At 42.5% G+C, this 16099-nt stretch overlaps 2 protein-coding genes across 3 annotated transcripts; one reads left to right on the plus strand and one right to left on the minus strand.

Moving 5' to 3' along the window:
- The first annotated feature begins 18 nt into the window (after window positions 1-18).
- Window positions 19-9315, plus strand: slc25a44a (solute carrier family 25 member 44a). Its single transcript, XM_083546482.1, has 4 exons — window positions 19-309; window positions 5479-6171; window positions 6885-7012; window positions 7981-9315. Exons 2-4 carry the CDS (start codon window positions 5538-5540, stop codon window positions 8170-8172), a joined length of 954 nt encoding a protein of 317 aa, XP_083402608.1. The 5' UTR covers window positions 19-309; window positions 5479-5537; the 3' UTR covers window positions 8173-9315.
- A 712-nt stretch (window positions 9316-10027) lies between these two features.
- skic8 (SKI8 subunit of superkiller complex) lies at window positions 10028-16099 on the minus strand. Of its 2 annotated transcripts, none has more exons than XR_014534307.1 (11): window positions 15975-16099; window positions 15648-15709; window positions 14927-14954; window positions 14186-14291; window positions 13128-13300; window positions 12758-12906; window positions 12283-12376; window positions 11611-11704; window positions 11373-11465; window positions 10975-11272; window positions 10028-10916 (listed from the first exon to the last, which is right to left on the minus strand). XR_014534307.1 is itself a non-coding variant. In XM_083546491.1 (11 exons), exons 2-11 carry the CDS (start codon window positions 15657-15659, stop codon window positions 10266-10268), a joined length of 918 nt encoding a protein of 305 aa, XP_083402617.1. In that variant the 5' UTR covers window positions 15660-15709; window positions 15975-16099; the 3' UTR covers window positions 10028-10265. The 2 variants fall into 2 exon arrangements, 1 of the variants encoding a protein (XP_083402617.1); XM_083546491.1 differs by having other exon boundaries at window positions 10028-10355; window positions 11194-11272.

The raw sequence follows: 16099 nt of genomic DNA on the forward strand, positions 1-16099 counted from the left end.
GCCACGCCCTCTTCTCCTTCACGCAGCGTTCGACGGCAGCGAAACAAGCCACGCCCTTCTCTCTCCTGTCATTCTCGTGGTGACGTAATGACGTGCGCCGGAAGTAGCAAGAGGAGGACCAGTATGCTTGGACGGCATGCCATTTCTTTAAAACATGGAGATTTCGAAAAGATCAGATGTTTAAAAAGAATAATATTACTTTTATTTAGATTTTCTTTTTTTTAATAATGATATGGCGATCAGCAGCAGCAGCAGCGGGAGTTATGTTGAGAGTATGTGGGAGGCGGAAATGATGGCGAGCTAAAGCTGGTAAGTTGATGTTGTGCACAGGGAGGTCAAACCCACTGTCATTATTTTCCTTTCAAGGCGGAAGCCACAGCTGGATCCCGTGACGTTCCTTGTCATGCGGATTATTTAACCAGCGAGTAAAAAAAAACAACACAAAAATGTCAGAATAACCCAAACATGGTGGAGATGATGGGAGCAGGGGGTTGGAGCTCACTGCCTCCTGTATCATGGACGAGGTCAAATTCCAACCCATGTTCTATCCGTTTATAGTATCATCTTTAACATTAAAATCCATGCAAAGGATATTTACAAAATGATTGTTGCAGGACCTGTCAATTTCTCATCAATGATTTTTCTATGTTTTTTGTTTACATTAATAATGAAGATTTCCAAACTATAAAAAAAACACATTTAGAATTATAATCACCGGAACCCAGTTTTATGTCTTTGATTCTTAGAAGTTTTGCTCATTTTTGGCATTATCTCGGTCAGATTCACAAGGTAGTCACCTGGAATGGTTTTCCAAAAGAGGTGTTGAGTGGTTGTTGGCTGCTTTTCCTTCACTCTCCAATCCAACTCCAAACAAACCATTTTAACTGGTTTGGTGATTGTGGAGGCCGGGTCATCTTATGCAGTGCTTCATCACTCATAATTTGTTGTTAAGTTGTGTGTGTTTGGGGTCGTTGTCCTGTTGGAAAACAAACAAAGGTCCCACAAATTGTCACACCTCCTCCTTCATGCTTTACATTGGGAACCCCACATTCATGAACGTCCTTTCTGTCAAAGACACGGTAGTTAGAAACTCTCAAATGTGGACTAATCAGACCACTGATCTTATGTCCATTCCTTGTGTTTAATCACTTTGCACAAGCTGTGTCTTCATGGTGCACGGAGGTGTTGTCATGCTCGAACAGATTAGGAGCTCAAAATAAGGTGAAACTGTAATACACACAGATTCTGTACAGGATTGTGTGCTTTAAACCTTGGGGCACTTTAGGGGAAGGTTTTATTTTCTTTGCACGAGTACAGCACATGTCCTTGTTTCCTTCCCTGACTGCATTGTCTACCTTTTATAGAAGAAATATGTCTTTCTTACTCTTTATTTTCTTGCCTTCCTTACGATTGTAGCTTTTAGATGGAAAACACTAGTTAGCGCTCAGAACATGCTTCTACTACTAGCTTAAAGGTGCATTACGAGTGTTGCACCAGATTCGGTGACCAATAGAGGGCGCCATTGCTCAAATCAGAATTTCGCTACGCTAACAGCGTGAATTCGAACATCGCCGGCTTCTGGTCATGAATTGCCCGTGCGAGAACCTTGCACATTCTGTTTGCACAACAGTCTGTTTTCATGCTGCGGAGAATCAGACACTCTAATTGAACTGTACATGAAATACTTATTTGAGCAATGGCGCCCTCTAAAGTCACATAATATGATGGGCACCGAATCTGCCGGTGTTAAACTTAATGCTTAATCTTCTTCTTCTTCTTTCGGCTGCTCCCATTAGGGGTCGCCACAGCGGATCATCCGTCTCCATACCACCCTGTCCTCTATATCTGCCTCTTTTACACCAACTACCTGCATGTCTTCCCTCACCACATCCATGAACCTCCTCCTTGGCCTTCCTCTTTTCCTCCTACCTGGTGGCTCCATCTTCAGCATTTTTCTACCAATATAATTCATGTCCCTTCTCTGCACATGTCCAAACCATCTCAATCTCGCCTCCCTCACCTTGTCACCAAAACATCCTACATGTGCTGTCCCTCTAATAAACTCATTTCTAATCTTGTCCATCCTCGTCACTCCCAACGAAAACCTCAACATCTTCAGCTCTGCTACCTCCAGCTCCACCTCCTGTCTTTTACTCAATGCCACTGTCTCTAATCCATACAACATCGCAGGTCTCACCACAGTCCTATAAACTTTCCCTTTCATTCTTGCAGATACTCTTCTATCACAAATCACTCCTGTCACTCTTCTCCACCCACTCCACCCTGCCTGCACTCTTTTCTTTACTTCCCTAACACACTCTCCATTACTTTGCACTGTTGACCCCAGGTACCTGAACTCCTCCACCTTCTCCACCTCTTCTCCCTGCAACCGCATCACTCCACTGCCCTCCCTCTCATTCACACACATGTACTCTGTCTTACTCCTACTGACTTTCATTCCCCTTCTCTCCAGCGCATATCTCCACCTCTCCAGGCTCTTCTCAACCAGCTCTCTACTCTCACCACAAATCACAATATCATCTGCAAACATCATAGTCCAGGGAGACTCCTGTCTGACCTCGTCCGTCAACCTGTCCATCACCACTGCAAACAGGAAAGGGCTCAGGGCCGATCCTTGATGCAGTCCAACCTTCACCCTGAACCAGTCTGTCGTACCTACTGCACACTTTACTGCCGTCACACTGTCCTCATACATGTCCTGCACCACCCTCACATACTTCTCTGACACACCTGACTTCCTCATACAATACCACAACTCCTCTCTCGGCACCCTGTCGTACGCTTTCTCTAAATCCACAAATACACAATGCAGCTCCTTCTGTCCTTCTCTATACTTCTCCATCAACATCCTCAAAGCAAATAAGGCATCTGTGGTGCTCTTCCTCGGCATGAAACCATACTGTTGCTCACAGATGGTCACCTCTTCTCTCAGCCTGGCTTCCACTACTCTTTCCCATAACTTCATGGTGTGACTGATCAACTTAATTCCCCTGTAGTTACTGCAGGTCTGCACATCTCCCTTATGCTTAAAGATCGGTACCAGCACACTCCTTCTCCATTCCTCAGGCATCCTCTCCCCTTCCAGAATCCTGTTAAACAATCTGGTTAAAAACTCCACTGCCATCTCTCCTAAACATCTCCACGCTTCTACCGGTATGTCATCTGGTCCAACCGACTTTCCATTCTTCATCCTCTTAATCGCTGCTCTCACTTCCTCCTTACTAATCCTATCTACATCCTGCTTCACCAACTCCACCTCCTCCAACCTTCTCTCTCTCTGATTTTCCTCATTCATCAGCTGCTCAAAATACTCCCTCCATCTTCTCAACACACTCTCCTCACTAGTCAACACATTTCCCTCTCCATCCTTTATTGCTCTAACTTGCAGTACATCCTTCCCAGCTCGGTCCCTCTGCTTGGCCAATCGGTATAAATCCTTTTCTCCTTCCTTAGTGTCCAACCTCTTATACAGTTCCTCATATGCCTTTTCCTTGGCTTTCGCCACATCCCTTTTAACCTGCTGCCGCATCTCCTTGTACTCCTGCCTACTTTTCTCATCACTCTGTCGATCCCACTTCTGTTTTGCCAACCTCTTTCCCCTAATGCTCTCCTGCACTTCCTCATTCCACCACCACGTCTCCTTGTCTTGCTTTCTATTTCCAGATGTCACACCAAGTACTTTTCTAGCTTCCTCCCTCATCACTTCTGCAGTAGTTGCCCAATCATCCGGCACCTCTTCACCACCACCGAGCCCCTGTCTGACCTCTTCCCTGAACCTCACACTACACTCTTCCTCCTTCAGTTTCCACCATCTTATTCTTCTTTCAAACCTTACTTTCCTCCTCTTCTTCTTCGCCTCCAAAACCATCCTACAGACCACCATCCGATGCTGTCTAGCTACACTGTCCCCCGCCAACACCTTACAGTCTCCAATCTCCTTCAGGTTGCATCTCCTACACAGAACATAATCCACCTGTGTGCACCTTCCTCCACTCTTATACGTCACCCTATGATCCTCCTTCTTCTTAAAATACGTGTTCACCACTGCCATTTCCATCCTTTTAGCAAAATCTACCACCATCTGCCCTTCCACATTCCTCTCCTTAAAACCATACCTACCCATCACCTCCTCATCACCTCTGTTCCCTTCACCTACATGCTCATTAAAGTCTGCCCCAATCACCAATCGTTCTTTTCTAGGTACACCATCTACCACTTCATCTAATTCACTCCAGAATCTTTCTTTCTCCTCCATCTCACAGCCAACTTGTGGAGCATAGGCACTGATGACATTTATCATCATCCCTTCAACTTCCACCTTCACGATCATCACCCTATCAGAAACTCTCTTCACCTCCACTACACTCTTACTGTACTCTTCCTTCAGAATCACCCCTACACCATTTCTCTTCCCATCCACACCATGATAAAACAGTTTAAACCCACCTCCAATGTTCCTGGCCTTACTCCCTTTCCACTTGGTCTCCTGAACACACAACACATCTACCTTTCTCCTCTCCATCATATCAGCTATCTCTCTCCCTTTTCCCGTCATAGTACCAACATTTAAAGTACCAACCCGAACCTCTACTCTCCTACACTGCTCCTTTTCCTGCCGTCTCTGTAGACGCCTTCCTCCTCTCCTTCTCCTCCTTCGGCCAACAGTAGCCCAATTTCCACCGGTACCCTGTCGGCTAACGATACCTGTGGCGGTCGTTGTTAACCCGGGCCTCGACCGATCCGGTATGAAATTCTCATTTGTGATCCGCATATTTGATTTGGCACATGTTTTACGCTGGATGCCCTTCATAACGCAACCCTCCCCATTTACCCGGGCTTGGGACCGGCACTAAGAGTGCACTGGCTTGTGCCCCCCTAATGGCTGGGTTAAACTTAATGCTTAATAGTTTATGTAAAAAAAAAATTTAGAAAGTTTTTTTTTTTTTTATATATATATATATATAAATATATATCTTTTCAGTCTTTGAACTGGTTTCGCAGCAATTTTGGGAAGCACTGCTGCCTACAGGTGAATTTCTGAACAGCAGCTTATAAAATACTGAATTCAGCAAAATTACGATATCCTACCGTTTAAAGTACAGTATATACCGCGCATACCTAATATCGCCTTGCTTACCCTTGTATCGTGATACCGACAGACAGGCAGATACACAGCCCTAATGCCCCCACCAGCAATCTCGCCTTATAGCTAGTTAGTACTGCCCTTTAGACCGATGGTCTCAGAAATGCATCTCACAATCCTATTGCTCTGGTGAGCAAAGTTCATTTGAAGACACAACTCCTTGTAAACATACGAGCTGAATCCAGGCAGTTTTGCTGACCTCAACACATCCATGTTGTTTTAAAGGAGTCCCATGCGGCTCTATTGATTGTCTTGATCGCATGGTTCCCAGCATGCTTCTCTCTGACCTGTTCTTGTTCTTAATGGTTCTGTAGGTTGATGGGCAGGTGCAGCGCAGGAGCCTGTCGGAGAAAGGAACCCGTCAGCTGGAACTATGCAGCAGAAACGGAACATCCGGATCATCGAATGGGAAGACCTGGACAAGAGGAAGTTCTACTCCATCGGCGTGTTCATGACTTTGAGCACACGTGTCACCATCTACCCCTTCACCCTGATCCGGACCCGGCTGCAGGTTCAGAAGGGGAGGTCGCTTTATAACGGCACTTTCGATGCCTTCTGTAAGATCCTCAAAGCTGAAGGCGTGAAAGGACTTTACCGCGGCTTCATGGTCAACACCTTCACGCTGATCTCAGGGCAGGCCTACATCACCACCTACGAGCTGGTCAGGAAGTACGTCTCGCAGTATTCCTCTAACAACACTTTCAAGTCGCTGGTGGCTGGCGGCTCTGCCTCGCTGGTGGCCCAGAGCATCACGGTGCCCATCGACGTGGTCTCCCAGCAGCTCATGATGCAAGGCCAGGGGGAACATCTCACCCGCTTTAAGCTCAAGTCCAAGACGGCCGTCGCCACGTCGAAGCCCAGAGTGACTTTCGGTCAGACCCGAGACATTGCGGTGCAGATTTTTGCGGCAGACGGTTTCCGGGGGTTTTACCGCGGCTATGTGGCGTCTCTTCTAACCTACATCCCCAACAGTGCAGTGTGGTGGCCTTTTTATCACTTTTACGCAGGTGCGCTTATCTTTAAACCTGGTGTGTTTAGTGGAATTATTGTGTGTTTGGGGTTTTAACTGCTAAAAAAAAGAGCCTGAAGTGAATAACAAGCGAGTTGTGTTGAAATCCAGATTATTTAAGGTCACGTAGGATCATCGTTCATTCATTCATTCATCACCTAATAACCGCTTTTCAAAAATCATCATCACGATGGATCTGAAGGTTTCATTCATCCGTTCTGATTGTCCTCAACGGTGTTGCTGTAGAATATGAAGCACGACGATGAAGCCGGTGCGTTCCGTTGCATAGCCTACGATACATTACAGATACATTACGAAGCAGCTACTGATGCAGCGGAAATATGCAGCTCTACCTCTGCCATGTAAATCTAACATACATTTAAGCAAATTTATAAAAAAATTATAATAATGAAATCTAAACAAATCACATGTAAGTTTTCACAGCTTTTTTTTAATACTTTGTCTGAAGAAATTCTTGGCCACTTCATCATCTTCAGCTTCCTCAGCAAGGCAGTTGTCATCACGGCGGTGTGTTTGGGGTCGTTTTATGTTTTACACAAAAGCGGATGAGTGTAGTACAGACTATAGAGCTTTAAAAAAGGAATCCAGGAATCCTGTTTTTAGGCGCCAGGGCATCATTTGTTCGCGTTTAAAAAACTATTTGGTCGCCATGCCGACGACTAACGCAGCGTGTGTTTTGTGCTGAAACAGAACAGCTGTCCCGACTGGCCCCATCCAACTGCCCACACCTCCTCCTGCAGGCTGTGGCTGGACCAATGGCTGCTGCCACCGCCTCCACCCTCACCAACCCCATGGACGTAGTGAGAGCCAGAGTGCAGGTAAAAACTCTTACTATTAAAAACACACACTATTAATATTGGCATTTCTCTAAACCAAAATCTGGTCTGGAAAAAAAAAACATTCTGCCAAAGACAAAGTGCCTCCTGTTAGTAAAGATTTATTCATGTTAAAATTCCCACCCTGCAAAACCTCAACGTGTTATAATTTCTTCTTGTACTCAGACCACTCAAAACTGTGGACTCTCACACATTGATTTGAAATAAAAAAAAAAAAACATATTGAGCCAAATCTTCAGACCACCCAGAACCCCTATACGAGCAAAATAACATTAAATGAGATTTTACGAACCGACTTTGTTGTTGTCTTGGGGTTCAGGTCAAGACCAAAGAAGCTGATGAGGTATCAGGAACCAAAGTATGCAGTTCCAGAAAATCATCTGTATCACCATCATTAAGACCAGGTTAAAACAGAAGTGTGGAGTGTTTTCTTCTTCAGCCAGAATGACCAGCGTTATTTATTTAGCAAAAAGGCTTTTAGAAACCCCATCCCATCTGTGAAGCATGGGGGTGGGAGCGTCATGTTTATGGGTTTGTACTTGCTGCAAAAGGGATTGGTGCAGTCCAGGAGAAAACCACATGGCATCAACCAGAAGGTGGAAATTTGGTTGCTAGCAGGAGAGTTATGCTTAGCAGATCTTTAAAATTGTCACAAAACGGCTTAAAAATGGAAGAAAAGGCGATAGAGATATGGAGCAGGGACCCCTGATTTAAGTTTTAAAGAACATGTGTTTTTTAACATGTGAACATAAGTTTTAAACAATGATATTTTTAAAATTAAATATTTTATCTTTGATGGTTTTATTTATTATAATTTCTTTTTTCCAGCATTAATTAGCAGGTCCCCCTGCAGTACCGCCGCAGACCACCGGTTGAAAGCCCCGTGGTATAGGTGCTTTTTATCCACTCTGTATATTGACCTAAACGTATCTTCCCCTCTTTTGCACAAGGTTGAAGGCCGTTCTTCGGTGATCGAAACGTTTAAGCAGCTCATTGCTGAGGAGGGCATACGGGGCCTGACCAAGGGTCTCTCGGCTCGCATCATCTCCTCCATGCCGACCTCCATCCTCATCGTCATCGGCTACGAGACTCTGAAGAGGCTCAGCCTGCGACCCGAACTCGTCCACACCAGACACTGGTGAAAAACCAGGGTGTAAACACACGCAACACACACAAGGCCGGTTGGGCCTTCCTGCCTTTTTTTAACATTGCCTTTTTAATAGTTTTACACGTCAAGGCTGTGTGTTTTATAGCATGAGCAGGATTTGGGGACGGGGACCAGACCGGATCGTACGAACAGTATATTTTTTGAGGGTTTCAGGAAACGAAGCTGAACGTTTAACTATTTGGTGCCAAAAATGTCAAGTAGTTACTCACAGCACACACAAGAGTTTTGCAATCTTACAGACAGATTTAAGCCCCGATCCCTGTGTGTTCAAATCCCAGCTGCAACAAGCTGCCAATCTTGGCCCCCTGAGCAAGGCCCTTAACCCCATAGCTGCTCACTTGTATAAATATGAGAAAGGTAAGTTGCTCTGGTTAAAGGTGTCTCCAGTAAATAAAAATCTCCAGCCTCCGCTTGAGACATGTTGACGGAATGAGATAAAAAAATAGGATTGTAACTGCTCAACAGTCCTGGGTCTTCTTTGTTGTATTTTTGCCATGGATTCAGTATGCGGTCCTGCTGAAATATGCAAGGCCTCTCTTCAAAAAAATCATCATCTGGATGGGAGCAGATGCAGCTCCAAAACCTGGATGTATGAATACCATATAACTTGATTTGAAAACGCTAAGCTGGGTCTCCTCATGTCTCCAGTGACCTGCTACCCTGTACTTTTTTTTCGTACAGTATTTACACTGTAAGCGTGACGATTTCTTTTTCTTTATCTTCGTAAAGTGTTCCTTTGTGACTCGTGATGCCTAGTGACGTGTTAATCCCTGAGATACGTGACTTTTTAAATGGCTTTAGCCGTCGCCTGAATCAGATGGCTGGCACTGAACCACAAACAGCTCAGATGATCACAGGATGTATGAAGGAAGCATCAGAAGGCATGAACATGAGGGGAAACTGAGCATGGGCTCCTTTATAACTACTTTTGTCGTTAACGGTGGCCTTTTTTTTTTTCTTCCCGACACACCTTGTATTTTAGTTGAAAAGAAAGATGTGGGTGTGGCCAAACTTGTTTTGTAAATGTGAAATATCCTTCTGTAGGATACATTTGATTTATGTATAATGATGTGTATAAAATTATTTGAGAGATTAAACAAATTACTATTACTGCAAACCTTCTTATGATTATCTCAACATCCATTTGTGTCTCTACCAGAAGAACAGGAGAGAAGATGTGATCAGACTCCCTCATCCTCACATATGGATGTGGAAGTTTAATGGTTTGGGGTTGTTTTGGAGCAGGAAAGGTTCCGGAAAGTGAACCAACGTCTCCCATTCCACACTTCCAACACCATGCAGTTCCGTCTGGACTGCGGTTCATTGGACCCGACTTCACCGTACAACAAGGCGATGAGCCTGTAGGAGTTATTTCTAGAGCAAACAGTCGTCTGGATGTGGAACGCCCCCCCCCAGTCACCGCACCCAAGTCCTATTGAGCTGCTCTGGGATGAACTGGACCACAAGAAGAAAACTCCAACTAGTGAAGATCAACTTTGGCAAGTTTTTTATCTGGATGTTTGGAGAAATTAAATGTTCAGATGTTGAGTGTGGAAAGCTGTTCATGCTAAGGGACGATTTTGGAACATCTGGATATTTATAGATTTGTTTTGTCAGTCAATCTTCATAGAAACAATAGGAGAGTTTGTGTCTCTCAAAAACCAGGAAACACACGTTTGGAATGAGCTAAGATGAGCTCACAAGGATGCTACACATCCGTTAATCCTGCGGTTCTCCCTGCTCAGAAGGATGAGAGCTCAGCAGAAGGGGGTAATGCGCAATGTCCAGACAAATAAGACAAAAGTCGATTTCTAATAAAACATATTTAAAAAAAAAAAACTTTTATTGTTTTGAAAGTGGAGCATGAACAAATCTCACGGCCTTGTCAATACCTGCACATGTGTGTTTGAGGATTAGATTACAGAAGCAGGGTGCAGACTTTGTGTGTTATGTAGCTTTATGAGGTTGATACTAGAGCTGGTGGAGGAAAACATCATCAGGGACATGAGGAATCTGGAGAGGAAGCTCTGTGGTATGATGCACGGTAGAGGAATGGTGAAAGGTGCTTCACATGGGACAGTCATATATGTGGATGGCTCTGTCGTCTCCAGCCGAAATGATCTTCGATCCTGTGCTGTTGTACTTCACGCTCCAGACCTTAAAAAAAAAAGAAAAAAATTGCTGAATAGACGAAAGTAACTTATTTCACTGCATGATTGTCTATTAAATTGCATATAGAATGATCAGATATGGCGGCGAAAAAGGTGTACATTTATATAATTTCATACTGTTAATCAAGATCACAAGAAAAAGTGCTGTTTTTTTTCTATAAAATCAGCATGTTCACAGATGTGATTTAGATTTTCAATAAACAAGTAATTAATAGAAAGAGACTCGCATTTTAGACACCACATTGCTCGATTTCACCATCAAAAATAATCCCACAGCACCGATTTGTGTCTCTAAACAAGTGTTTAATTCCGGAATGAATCACTCGTTTAAATGATTCGGCTCAATCACAATGACTCACTTATTAATGGTGACTTGCTGCCACCTACTGGCGGTTTTAATTTCACTTTTTTTAAAATGTCATATATAAAATTTCAATGCTAATAATCAATGAATCGGTTATCGGCAAGTACAATCGAACCTTGTTGCTGAAACAATTAAATCAGTAGGTGGTGCTGGCAAGCAAACTTTAGGTCCCAGGTCATGGTCCTGAAGATGCCTACTGAGTATAATCGGTGTTTTTGTTGAGTGTATTTCAATTTCGTACATTTTGTGTTACCAGATGATAAAAAATTAAGAAAAGGTAGAATGACGGATAACCGTTGGTGCTTGGACCCCTGACAATGATACTAATAATGATCATGTGGTTTAGAGACTTTTGTAATGATGTGATATTGAGGGCAGATGATTCTCCAATTCATCGTATCAGATCAGTGTCTTCTCTTTCATACTCTTTTCTGAAAGGATCCTCTCATACAATCATTACCTGGTCCTGATGGTCAAAGAAAGTGTTCACACATGCCCTGGTGCTCGCCTCCCACACCTTCACACTCTTATCTGACGAGCTGCAAAGAACAAGGACAAATGCTTCGTTCCACTGCAACACACACTTTTGTTTGTGTGTATTTGTCTACATTGGGACACGGATTGTGTTTTGACGTTTACCTGGACACAAAGTGTGTGCTGTCGGGTGAAAAGGACACATTCAGCACCCAAGACGCGTGGCCACTCAGCGTGCCTGCCAGGTTAGCGTGTTGTCTGTAAAACACACACACACACACACACACACACACACCATCTCTTTGCAGGAAATGTGGACACAAACACCACCACCAACAACAAAAAACTGCAAAACATCAACAGCATAATACAGACTCCAACAAATTCATCACGTGACTCTTACACGTCATAAATCTTGATGTAGCCGTCGTCCGAGGCCGTGACTAACAGCTGAGAGTCAGGAGAGAACGTGAGCGAGCGGATTGGCATGGCGTGGCCTGGAGAGAGAACACACACGCATTTTAATTTATCAGGAGAAATTTTTTTCCCCCCAAGATGAGGGTGTTAAAACAGCAAAAGAGAACTAATTGGTTATCAAGGACACGTGGATCTGATGGTCAGGAGTAGAGGTCAACCGGTAAATCGGCGCCGATAGTTGATTGTCCGAACCATCTGCAAATATCCATACAGAGAGATTTTCCGGGCTGCGTTATAAAGTACAACAGCGGCCTCTAGAGGCAGATCACTGACACCACGTGCTGTGTTTTTTTCCAGTTTCAATGCTCTTATTTTCCTCAATATTTATTAATTGAAATAATATTCTTCTTCTTTTTTTTTTTTTTTTTTTAAAGTTCAGTACTATTCTACATGGAGTGTTATGTTTGTTTGTATTTATTTTATCGTTTAACGGCAAATACGATTTAGCTATCTGTAAAATAAAATAAATAAATCTCTATTATGTACCTCTTTGTATTGTATGTTTGTTTGTTCATGCAGCACTGAGGTCGTATAAGGCACAACATTTCATTTTCATGGTTTTCAGTCACACTGTCCTCCAGCTGAGGAGTCATTTTACCTTCCAGCGTGTGCAGGAGTTTCCCAGTCGCAATGTCAAAGATATTAATGATTCCATCGATCGCACCACTGGCCAAATATTTTCCATCTGGACTCTGGGAAAGAAAGAGACAGAGAGATGTCTGAGAGACGGCATTACAACAGCGGCCTCTAGAGGCTAGTCACTGACACTACGTGCTGTTTGGTTTTTTTTTTTACGCCGTTAGGATTATAATTATTATTCGTAATTGATTAATAATATAATGAGATTTATTAAGGAATATATTCATATTTATTTAATTCGGCACATTTTTTGATTCAGTACCGTTTTTTAATTTTCATGTAATAACGTCCAGAACTATTTTACATGGGGAAGTTTGTTCTATCCAGTGAAAGAAAAACTTAATTGATTAATCGGTTATCGCCAAGTACCGTTCAAACCAGCCATTTTTTTAACAAAACCCGTTTCATGTGTGTGTTGTGGAGGAAGGTCTTACGTAGGCGATGCTGAGAATGAACTTTCCTCTGGTGTCCAGGGAGTGTTCCTTCTTTCCACTCTCAACACCGAAGATGTTCACCTTGCCAAGATGGCTGCCTGTGGCGATGTATTTTGAGTCGGAGGAGAACGCGACACTCCAGGCATCGACTAAGAAACATGAGGAGGAGCAACAACAACAAAAAAATTACGGTGCATTCATCAAAAAATTTAATGAAAAAATAGGTTACGTTTAAAACACGATCTGTAATCATCAATAATCATTTCACAATCTAGGAAATCTGGGAATTATTTTAGTAACTGGTCTTTTTCTTTTTCCATCATCACAGCACGTGAAAGGCAGATCCAGATGATTCGAAGAAAACCCTCACCTGGTCCCGCATCCATGGATTTAATTTGTTTGCCAGACTCCAGGTCCCAGAGGCGAATGTGAGCATCCAGAGAGCTGGAGGCAGCGATGGCGCCGTTATGGCTAATGTCCACAGACACCACACCCAGCTGGTGGCCTTCTAGGGTCCACTGTAGCTCCAGCTTTTCATCGGACCTGCAGAAGGCAGTCAATAACCCACTGAGAAGATCGCCCAGCCATAAAACATCTTTCCAGATCCTCCAGGGTCCCAAGTTCATGTTTTGCTCAAACCACAATTTTCCAATAGGGAAACACAGAGAATCACAGGGAATCACACAGATCCTCAACCACATTTAACAATGTGGATGAGGTTCTTTTCTGAATAAATCATCCTTTTTATGGCACATAATTAGCATGGATGCGTCTAATTGTAGAATTGACGTCTTGCTGGTGTCCAGGCAACCATCCTACCTTCCTCCCCCAAGTAGTGTCATTATTATGGATGCCAATTGATTTAATTAAAAAATTAAAATGTATTTTAAATGTTCACTACTCCAATCAACGCGGATGTAAACAAATATAATGCTTTACACAAATGTTTGTTTATTATTGGTGAAATCAAACTAGACATGGAGCATGAAGACTAAATATTTTTGCAAATGTTTTAAAGTAACTACGGTGTTTTGAAGGACGTAAATCATCGGGACACCGAACGGAACTTTTGCTATGTTTCCACACGGATGGTTTTAATCGCCGGACGTGCATGCCACGGCAGATTTTGGTGCTCGATTTGAGACTCGGCACTTAGACATTATTAAACAATTAAAGATTTAACAAGTGCTTTAAACTGACAGCAGTTTGTGAATACATTAATACCCAACAGTGCCAATAGTTTTTGACCTGATGGTTTTCAATCCACATCCTAAATCTCTACTTCCTTCCATTTTCCCAGAATGCACTGCGCTGCATCATGAAGCACGTAATGACCTAGAAGAAGTGATCGATTCTAACGTATGTGCTGAAGGGTTTCCCCGAGAATCCACGTGCATGTAATGTCTTCATATCTTTATTTGATGTTACCATTTCCACACTTTCACCATGTCATCCAGAGAGCCGGTGATGATGGTCTCGGATCCGTCTTTCTCGCTTTTCCCCCATGCTGCCGTCCAGATGGCATCGTCATGGGCTACGGACGCAGACGAGACAAACAGGAGCTCAGAAACAACTTCCAAATTAAATCAAGGAAAAGTAGAACCATATAATATATTTTTTTATTATACGTCATTAGATTGAATCACGTGGTGCACGTTCACAGCGTGAGAAAAGGTATTTAATCAGAGAGCGATCCGTTCATTTTGAACGAGTGTTGAATGTGATTTATGTTGATTTTCTACGCGAATGAGCAAAGCGCCGCAAAACCTCCATAGAGCACGTACAGGAAACAGAATTGAGTAGATCATCTCACGAGTCCTGTAGTCCGAGTCGTTTGTTCTTGTGTCACGTGATTGGAAGTCTGTAGTCAAAGTTGGTGTATGCAGACATGTTTACTGCTTATTAAAAATCTAACATTGTGTTATTTTTATTTCTGATTAAGGAAACGAAATGAACTTAATGTCTCAGGTGACGATTTGTTCATTCTGATGAACGAGATTCAAAGAACTAAGTCAGTAAAATGATCCGGTTTTCCAGTCGCTCGAATTAATGTAATTCCTCAACAAAATCAACTGCAGAATCACAAAACACATCATCATGCATATATAGATGTTTCAGGGTGGATTTCCTATTAAAAAATAAATAAAGAAAAAGAAAGAAAACACTCACCATGCTCCTGCTTGAACAGAATGCTGTACTGTAAGAGAGGAAATAATAAAAAAATAAAAATAAACACAACAAGAAATCACATTCAGAGCCAGGACAAATACAAACCATGGTGTTAACTAGGGTTGAAAGGGGCGGGAAATTTCCGGAATCTTTGCACGGTCACTTCATCTAGGGAATTGTGGAAATATACCAAGTTGGAAACTTACCAGGAATTTAGGGAAATTGATCAAAACTAAAATCATATACAAACAAACATTTTGTTTGTTCATAAGCGGACATGCATGCAAATAATAAAAAATCTTATTTAATTTTTGACAATTGTTAGTAGAATTTTGTTGCACACTGGCTTACTCACAGCACAATTAGGTTTTAAACACTTTTTATATTCATGCAATTTATGTGAATATTTGGACGATTTTCTGTGCAGGATCGACAAAATTAAATGTTATGCGATGGAGAAATTGATGAATATGCAGTAGAGAAAATGCATTGAACTGCATTTGATCTGGTTGTTTTAACCAAAATTATCCTGCAGGATTGTTTTTAACTATATTTATAAGTTCCCTGAAATTGGCAAAAGCTGCTATTTGGTAAATTTCCCGTTTATTTCCATAGAAAGTTTCCAGTTTGGGAAATTCCTGATATTTTGCAACCACAGTGTTAAACTTTTTCCAGACTGATATAAAATCTCAGTGTCACAGAGACAAACAGCTCCACTTACCTGAGTGCTCATAGTTTCTGCTCGAGGGTTGGTGTTTTATCCGCCTTATATGTGTCTTTTTGCTGTATGAAATAAAAAAGAAACTCTAAAATAAAGCTCAGACAGAAAAGGAACATATAAATCATCCCTCTGTAATCAGGATACAGGAGAATCCACAGGACATAAATACCGCTTTCTGAACCTCTTCCTCACACTGAGCTGCAAATCTTCACCATCTGTCTCGCTTTTATTAACTACTAATAAACACACACTGACCTGAGGCTGAAATAAACCAGAAAAAAGCTGACTAATAAATAAAACAATCATGATTGATGAAAAGATACTCACCGCTTTTCCTTGTCAGTAAGCCGCCATGATGGCTGCCGCAATGCATTCTGGGTGAATCAAATAAGCACGGTTCAGTAGTTCCGGGTTTCACTGCATCGCTTTATTTTCAATTAAAATCTCGGTTT

The sequence above is a fragment of the Silurus aristotelis genome (genome assembly GCF_946808225.1).
Source record: "Silurus aristotelis genome assembly, chromosome: 7".
Taxonomy (NCBI): Eukaryota; Metazoa; Chordata; class Actinopteri; order Siluriformes; family Siluridae; genus Silurus; species Silurus aristotelis.